The sequence below is a fragment of the Haemaphysalis longicornis genome, unplaced genomic scaffold (genome assembly GCF_048455015.1).
Source record: "Haemaphysalis longicornis isolate Haplotype H1 unplaced genomic scaffold, Haemaphysalis longicornis Haplotype H1 scaffold_5, whole genome shotgun sequence".
In the NCBI taxonomy this organism is placed as follows: Eukaryota; Metazoa; Arthropoda; class Arachnida; order Ixodida; family Ixodidae; genus Haemaphysalis; species Haemaphysalis longicornis.
The window spans coordinates 192,694,033-192,703,229 of record NW_027526385.1 but is presented as its reverse complement, the minus strand read 5'-3'; the positions used below and the strand labels follow the sequence as shown (position 1 = coordinate 192,703,229).

At 44.3% G+C, this 9,197-nt stretch overlaps 1 protein-coding gene across 1 annotated transcript in view; it reads left to right on the top strand.

Moving 5' to 3' along the window:
• The first annotated feature begins 594 nt into the window (after window positions 1-594).
• LOC144139576 (uncharacterized) overlaps window positions 595-9,197 on the top strand; it is a 153,299-nt gene continuing 144,696 nt past the window's right edge. The window contains exon 1 of the mRNA XM_077671886.1: window positions 595-703. Within this exon, the coding sequence (XP_077528012.1) occupies window positions 661-703 (43 nt within the window). The 5' untranslated portion in view covers window positions 595-660. The remainder of the gene's footprint in view (window positions 704-9,197) is intronic.

Here is a 9,197-nt window from a genome sequence, read left to right as displayed (position 1 = left end):
CTCTGAAAATTTGTGCAGATAGCCGTTTATCATACTGTCAGAATGTTTGGACGAACAAGTGGTGAGTGCGGAATTGGTGCGGTTGATTGTGGCTGAGTGGTGCAATCTCGTTTCCGTCATGTGTCAAAGATACGGGCAATCGCTCCACCGGCAGTGTGTAATCTTCGAGGGAGGAATCAGTTTCTTGTATTGTGAAAGGGCGATAGCTAAAAACAATGGCCTCCTCGCTCCCAATCCACTGTCTTTGAACAAGTCTACCATATTTTCTGAAACTATACGGATAAGTACGCATTCATGAGAAATCGCAATACTTGGGCGAAGATGTGAAACGTCGACAGGAGATTGCAACACTTACTGACTGCACACAAATGCTTCCTGGTAATTATCTATTGCGTCGACATGCTCATTCAGATCACCTTGGAGTGGCCTTACACTGAAGGTTACGCCTTTTGTCACGATACGTTTCAACAGTCCCAGCATGAGTGCCAATAAGATTAGAAGCATTGTTCAGCATATCAGCGGCACTGGCGACACGAAAAAAAGTGTAATAGGTACAACTAATGGGAACTCTTTATATAGGGGCCTTCTCTCGAAACATACAGCCTTTCTTTGAGCAACGAACACCTGCAACTGAACTGGGTTCGCCTGACATTTGCGTCAATGAAGTCACTGTGGGTTCTCACTACTCTTCTGTTTTTAACAGGTACTGTTTCCTAAAGCTTCACTCTAAATATATAGCCCGTTTACTTTAAGACAAAACTGTCATAATTTCCTGGAATTTTATTTTTTAAAACACATAAAACTTCATTTTTGCTGTGACAAAAAAAGAAAGCGTACATAGGCATTCTTTTTTTTGCGCCAGTAAAGTTTGACTGTCCCTTTTTACCGATTGATATATAGGCCTTATGCAACGTATTCATTATAACGAATTTTTCAAGATACCTCATCGACTATGTGCAAACTACATTTGTGAGCTTCATATTAACCTCTGTGCGCGGCCGGGAGAGTTTTTTGAACGACGTTATTTTCACAGACGTTTTATCGAAGCGGTTTTATCAAAATTGATGTCCCAGCCTTTGTATTAAAAAATCTTTGCAGTAAGTTTTTACTTCTTACGTGCTATGTCATTACAAAGGTTGTCTCTTAAGCGGATCGTTATTATTTTTCAAAGTATGTATTATTTGCAACAGTTTTTTATACCTCCGTGCTTTTTAATTTGGGATGAGCAGCTTGTCTCCAGAAATTTTTCTTCTGGTCATTCTGCGCAAACACGTATCGTTTTTCTCTCAACCTCCTTTTGACGCAAAGCTGATTACGGCATTTTAGTGCGTACGCTAGAATGCCGCGACATGCATCGTCCTTTTTTGGCTACTCTTGTGTCAATTTCCTAGGCTTATTATTTTGCCGCGTAGGTTATACATACGTAAGAACTCCTTGGCGCTTGTTAGTCTAACGATAAAAATTAAACTATTAATCTAGCAGATGTGTCCTGCAATTTCTGCATTCCAGATTCTTAACGAGCACAGAGTTCAGTAAATAGAGGGTGACCAAGCTTTGTTCAATGATTCTTACCGCCTCGCTTAGATATAAACAGAAACGGTCAGTTTCAAAGTTATACGTAATTATGCATGTTGGTTTGTTTCCACCTTTTTTTCTCCTTGCCCTTCAACATGTCAACAGTTTGGAGCAAAAAATGATTTAACTTTTTCAACAAGGGGGGGGGGGGGCAATGCCAACCTGCTTTTGCAGCGACGTCTCTCTTCGTGGTTCGGTGGCTGCTCGCACGCCTGCACCCTACATTCCCTTCCAGAGAGAGTTTAAAAGGGTAATTTCAAGGTTGAATATAGTTATAGCCATCTCCAGTTCTTGTGACCTTCTTTCCTTCAGATTGCTCTTGGTTACTTCTTACGCTACTTTTTAACACGTTTTTGTGCTGGAGGAGGGAAATAAGGTGGTTCCAGATGCAACGCACGAAAATGCCGGCTGGATAAAAAGTTCTTCCAAGGGGCTAGCTTTGGTCACGCAGTATAATGCTATTCCGGGAGGAGCGTACGAATGCTACAATACACACTCACTTCTTGTGGCTTCGCCACTTATATTTAGCCCTCAGTTTCACCATCGGGAATTCTTTTTTCATTCATATAGCACTCCCCTTTTTAATGTTATTGGCCCGATCTATTTTTCAAAAATGCAAGCAATGCTTGGTTAAGGGGTTCGTATTGGGTTTAATGCGTCGAACCTGCACAGGTTAAGAACCTTTACAGGCCTTAGTGGAGGGCTCCGGCTTAGTTTTGACCACCTGGGAAACTTTAACGTTGGCCAAAATTTTGAACATACGTGCCTTTTTGTTTTTCACATCCATAAAAAAAGCTGCCACCGTGGCGGGTAATCTATCCCGCTTTCTTTTGCTCAACAGCTCAAGCAATGCGACCACATAGCGAGAGTAGAAAGAGTGCGCTAATTGGATTATTAAAAACATTGAGAATACCACAATTATAACCACGAGATTATGTAGGAGGCGCAAGGTATATATTTTCAAAAACAACCTAGTGCACTAATACTCTCCCAGAAAATATTTTGACGCGACTAGGGTTGTAATATAAGTTTAAACTTTCTTATACAAAATTGGAAACTTGCATGCTTGAGAGCTATCTATGAAAGCACAAGAAATAAAGAAAATACGTCAAAGAAACCAAAAGTAGTCTTAACAACAAAAATTGGTTACATACGCACTAACATCTATCGGCAGATTCTAGCATGCAATGCACGGTAGAGACAATATCCCATGCACCGAAGGCTGATTAGGTTAGCCCAATGGCCAGGTAGAACAAAATAAACCGTGAACAAGACTATAAACGCCGCAAAACTAGGCTTTCAACAAAGCGTACGCCGGGGGTGGATAAAAAGGCGTTTAATTAAACTATATTCAATAAACGCCCATCGCTTCGAGTGAAACGGCGTTTTATAAACTATCTCGAAACCAATCTGTGCATTTGTAACCATCCACTTTTATTTAAAAAATTTATTGACTCATATGAACTGTTTCTTTATTCTCCCTCTTAGTGATATTTCTTTATGCATTTATTAGTATGGATTAGTCAGACATTAAAAAATTACCGCCAGGTTTCGGAACGCCGTTGATATAGAGCACACATTGAATAGTGAGATCAGACTACAGTTTCATTTTTCATTAAAGCTGGGAACCATGTATTTTATCCTGACGAACACGAAAGGTAAAGTCTGACCTATTTTTGCAGCGTTTTAGAGCATCTATAGCTGCTGTTTAAATGTATCTGTCAAGGGCGAGTTCCATATTTTACAATATTGTTACGTGGCGGCAGATGACACGGACCATGTAGCGATGAAGCGATGTATTTACATAATGGTTAAAGAACTATTTACATAATGCCAGAACGGAGCCCGGCCTGGCAGCGCGACGCACACAGCTCTTCTTTGTCGTCACCATTATTGGAGGTGGGCCATGGCGCTACGGGGATTGTCCGCCACGTCCCGTGACATCACCCCGCCGGTCGAAGACGACCGTCCCGGTCGACGCTGACGCCAATTGGCGAATGAGTGCGGATGAGTGTGCGATGAGAAATGCAGACGAATCGCTTGCCGCCACGAATGACGATGATGGTGTTGATTGATGCCTGGCCCAGCAACAGCAATGGCTTCAGCCGCGACGAAGCGCCAAAGGTCCTAAGGCCACGTCGGACGGAAGGGCGGGGGAATCCATCTTCGGCTTGTATGGGCACGGCTCATCTCGGCTTGTCGTCACTTGGGTGTTTCGGGCTGGGTTCACGAGGCGGGGGACATCGTCGTGTGGTGGTCTCTGCTGGGCTGGGGCTGCCCGGCGCGGCTTCGATATCCCTGGCGGCAACGTCCATACCGATGCGATGCGATGCTGGGACCAGGATGGGGATGACGAACCCGCACGCTCCACCAAATGTTACGTGGCGGCAGATGACACGGACCATGTAGCGATGAAGCGATGTATTTACATAATGGTTAAAGAACTATTTACATAATGCCAGAACGGAGCCCGGCCTGGTGGTGGTGGTGGTGGCCCATAAAGTGGCACATACCCACTCAGGGGGATTGGCCAAGAAGAGTGTATTTTTTAAACTAAAAAACCGGATAGGCAAAAAGGTGCAGTCGAAGAAAGAATTTAGAATATAGGTTGAAGACAGAAATAGAAGAAGAAAGAGGAGCGAGAGAGCCTGATCAAAATCATTTTAACAAGGCAGACGAGCTGTCTCTGAAATGAAGGAATGAATGGCTTGACAGCCCGGCCTGGCAGCGCTACGCACACAGCTCTTCTTCGTCGTCACCATTATTGGAGGTGGGCCATGGCGCCACGGGGATTGTCCGCCACGTCCCGTGACAATATATTCGTACGTTTCTTAATGGGTGCGTAAATGTCACCACTTGCTATGTATATATCCGCTCAGAAAGAAATTAGGATTAACTGAGTAAGAAGTATTGAATTTTGCCCGACGAATTTGCACAGCTTTGAAATCGTTCGCTTCATTTGTCGCTCAATGCGTTCGCTCAAGCGCGAATGGTGATCAGCGCGAAAATGTCACGCTATGTGGTGATCATCCGCGCGCATTGCCGGCAAAAGTTCAACATCCCCCCCCCCCCCCCGCCAGTACGCTTTCACACTACTATGCTATTATATAAGGAAACTTTAACTGTCACTCCACCACCGTTATATAGCAGTTGGAATGCGCTCTCTGCGTCAAATACTACGTAGGCAAGACTGAAAAACCCTTCTGTTTTAAGTTAAATAATAACCGTTAACATAAAAATGTCTGCCCCTTTAAGCCTCCATCAAGACATGTGAACAGTTCTGCTCCTTCTTTTGTAAAGCTTAAAGGCCAACTGAACTCATATTTTGGACAACGTAAAAATAATGTCACCTAATAGTACACATAAAAAGGGTGCGAAATGCAAAATACTGCGTTTCAAACGTCAACGCGAGCGACGCAAACGGTTCGCGAAATTGGCGTTTTCGGAACCGAAACTGAATAGAAAAGGCGGCCATTACCGGCGGCCGGACGTGACATGCGTGAGGGAACGGAAGCGGCCGCGCTAGCACCGGCGGCCGCACAGAGCCGCCTTCAAATGCGCGTGGTAGCGTCGCGTTTCGCACTTTTATTTCCACAGAAGAGCTTCCAGCAACGTTTGCCTATGATAATGGAGTTATGCCCAATTCCGGCATCGCGTTGCTATCATTAGAGATGAAGTAGACCGTCCGACAGTAATTTTTTTCCATCAGAATAACTGCCGGAGTGGCGATTCTTGGCATTGAGAGTTAAAAAGCGTACCCTGATTTACAACGCTACTTGCTCCTACGATATCGAAAAGTAGCTTTCGTTACCCAGCGCCTCGGAACTCACATCGCTCAGTTTGAAGGGAACAAACTGCAAGCGGGTGGAGATCACTCACTTTTTCTACAATACATTAGGTACAAACAGCTTCGTGAATATCGGCCCAGTATTTTCACCTTGCTGCACATCGAGAATCGAATTAAAAAAGTGGTCTGAAACTATAAGCCGGCTTCCAGAGCTAAATGATGCAATAAAACACGAAAAAGTTTCCTATATGTAACGCTGTTTTCTACTTTCACCAGAGGCATGTGATGTTGAAAACACTTTACTTTCAAGTAACTAAATCTACCGCTTTACCGCTAGTAAAGACTTCAATTGAGAATTGAACAAAAAATCTAGTTTATTGTTTAGGAGAGGAGCAGTTTTGTTAGCTTTCGCCCTTCGCGAAGACGACGGCCGATATTTTTGCGGATGTATTTGTTACAACGAGAAAGGCTGATTTTGGTTTACTTGGCGAGTGAGGCAAAAGACGCACAAATATTTATACCTGCGTGTGCAGCACCTCTAGTTAGGTCGTGACACTTTTGGAAAGGTCTAAATGATGGAGGTGACGTTGGGCCATCCCAAATATGGCCAATACTGGACGCGGAAGTACAAGTGGTCAAGAATTTATAAAATATCTTTCTGTGGCAGGTGCAATAGAAGTGACAAATGTAGGGTAAGTGCTCGTTTCGCGCTATTTTTTTCCTTGAGTAAACATATTTTCAAGTAAAAAAAGTTTTGCTAACACCGAAACGTTCGCAAGCGCGTGAATAGTTTGTAGGCTTCTAATCTCTTTTTTGCATTGAAAAAAAATGGCAGATATTGCTACCTATGCGGTTAGGTTTAAACATGTGATGATGATGGCGGTACACCGCGCTGGTGTAGCAGAGAGATTCCGGCCGAACGCATCTCTGCAGCCGGTGCAGCGCCATGCAAGTCGCCGGAGAAGCGCGAGCTTCACGGGACAGGTTCCCCAACCTCCGTCACAGGCCGCTCGGAACTGGTTTCTGCGAGTCTCCGCCAGGTGCATACGTCGTCTGCTCGGGGGTGTATTGAACGAAGGTACCTGGCGTGCTCTGTGATAGCGAAGCTAAGGATTTCGCCATGCTGATTTTAAGAGCATAGACTACTCATTTGGATCAAATTTGGACAAACAAAAATTTGAGTTCAGTTGGCCTTTAATGCCACAATTCTCGAATCTGGTTTTAACACCCACCACGACCGTAAAATCCGAGTCTTATCATAATGCTTAAGTGGGCGTCATTTGCCATCAATAAAAGTTCTGGGAGACTGACGTCTTTTTCCTCAAGGTAAACCTTCGGCCCTCCCATTCTTCTCCACCTCTCTCCCACTGATTGATTTACTGAAATTCTCAATCAATCAGGATACGGTTATGCCCGTTTATTTCATTCCCTTCATCATCATATCTGATCATTTCGCGACAGCCAGGTGCTAGTTTTACTCTGCGTGCTAGCTCTTTGTCCCTAAACACAGCGGCTTCACCAGCCAGATATGACCAGTCAGTCTAGGCATTATGTTTACAGCAGTAGCCTTGTTAGCTTTGTAGTTTTCAACTTGAAACCCATATAAGCTGGTGAGCTTGTGTGATTGCTTCCCCTACTACTTCCTTTCTTCTCCTCCTTTTTTCTAAAATTCAGTGCTAACCGCCTACGTCTTTCCTGAGGACGCCTTGTGCCGACCAGATGTATACCCCCATGTGCGCGTTCTGTGCTAGCTCCACCTATCTTTAGTTGTCGTCTTTCTCTTCTTCATCTGCATTTGCCTGCGACGCTTGACAGTAGCGCTAACTAACTTTTTGAGTTGAATATTATTTTTTTTCGTGCCGCCTTCAATATATACTTATACGCTCATTCCCTCTGAAAATCCCACTGTGACTGCCTTTGTGAAGTCGAGACAGTGACGGAATCCCGTCTGGCCGGGAGAATACATTTCAAACACATGAGACGCCGACCAGTCAAAAAGTCGTTCTTGACGTTTCGGCTTCCAGCACAAAAGCCTTGCTGACACACAAAAAAAAAACTTCAAGCAACGTCAAGAACGATTTTTTGACTGGTCGGCGTCTCGTGTGTTTGAAATGACTGCCTTTGTGTGAACCTAACTTTCCTCCCGCCACCGGAACCCAAATATAGTAGGCTCTCATGCTTGAAAATCACGTGATTCTGAACCCGTGGGAACTGAAGTGTACGGCCAGATGTACGCCTTACGCATGGAAAGACCGCTTTTATAAGTGCAGAGCACTATAGGGACTCGCGTTGTCGTGGTAGCACGCTCGCTGGATCTAAGCGGAGCCACACACCGGTCCGTCGCCTCGGCGTTACCCAGAGGGTTCGATGGCCAAACGGTTTATGTAGTCATAAGCGTTCGAAAATCGTCAGCCGATGGCGCCTGTCGTACATGTCCCCGTTTTTTAACGCGAAGTAAACTGTAGGTACATTCGAGGCAAACTAAATGTACTTAATCGGTGGCACCCGTGTTCATTTAGTTAGGAATGCTCGTTGGGTAGGTTTTACGATTAGTGGGCGAGAAAGAGTGGGACCGCAACGCCGGCACAGGCTGGAGGAAAAGCAAGTGTAAAAAGAACAAGACAAAAAACGCTCATTCCATTCCATACGCTCATTCCAGTGTCCGCTGCCTGCTAAACTGGGTGTGTCAAACTTAGACGACGTTACAATATCTCTTGTGTTTCTTGCTCGTCAGTACACGACGCAAGGAGACTCAGGGAAAACACTTAGCTACCTTTCGCGTTGAAGTAAAATGTTTTGGTGCTTTCAGAGTATGTAGTTTACGCTGGAAGACGATGCAGAATATGTTAGAATAAGGTTGGAGTCGTATTCAAAGACTCGCCTTTTGAGTTAGTTATCAGGTGGCGGCGGTCCTGTTTTTCAGACTTCCTAATCGCATCATTGATGATAGGCGGGGGGCGTTGTGGTCGTATTAGGTCATTAGTTCTGACAGCTAGAGGCAAAATCAGCTGTGTCAGAGCATATCCTTCAAAAGCGCCGAGACAGACTCCATGGTATGCCGAAATTACAGTGTTTACATGGTTGCTTTTAAATTCAAGTATTGATGTCGGTCCGTTGGTTTTCTTTACACTGAGGTCGCCAGATTACTGTCGGATAGTCTCACTGAAACGTCGAGAAAGTAATGGCGGATTCGGAATATGAATAGGCAAATAAATGTTCTCGTGGGCGTTGTTGAAAGCGGTGAAAAATTTTAGAAGTTCCTCTTCCCCGTGGCACCAAATGGGAAACATGTCGTCAATGAATATTCGATAAAAAAGAGGGTGAACCTTTGCGCTGCCTAGAAGTTCAGACTACGAAATGCGAATAAAATTACTGGCATGGTTGGGTGCTAATTTTGCTCCCATAGAGGTACTGTTAATTTGCACGCAGTGCTTATCGTAGAACTCAAAGTTGTTTAGCTACACGACAACCTTTAAAATCCCAACCAAACTTTCGCAATCAATTGTATTGTTTTGGAAGGCATTATCTTACCCTTGCATGACAGATCTGGTGCCGTCCGAGAGTTAAATATTTGTATTAAGCGAGGTGACGCCGAGAGTGACTAGCAGGCTATCTTCCCGTATAAGTAGATCCGAAATCGTAGCCATAAATTGGTTTGTATCTTTTACATACAAGGGTAGTACAAGCGAAATTTCCTTGATTAAGCTGTCGATTACACAACAGATCGTTTCCGTTCCAGTTCCTGTAGTGGAGCTGGCGGGTTTGCTTGGATACCCTGCTTTATTTATTTTACGTAAGATATAAAATCGTCCAGTAAGTGGCCCTAGAACTTCAA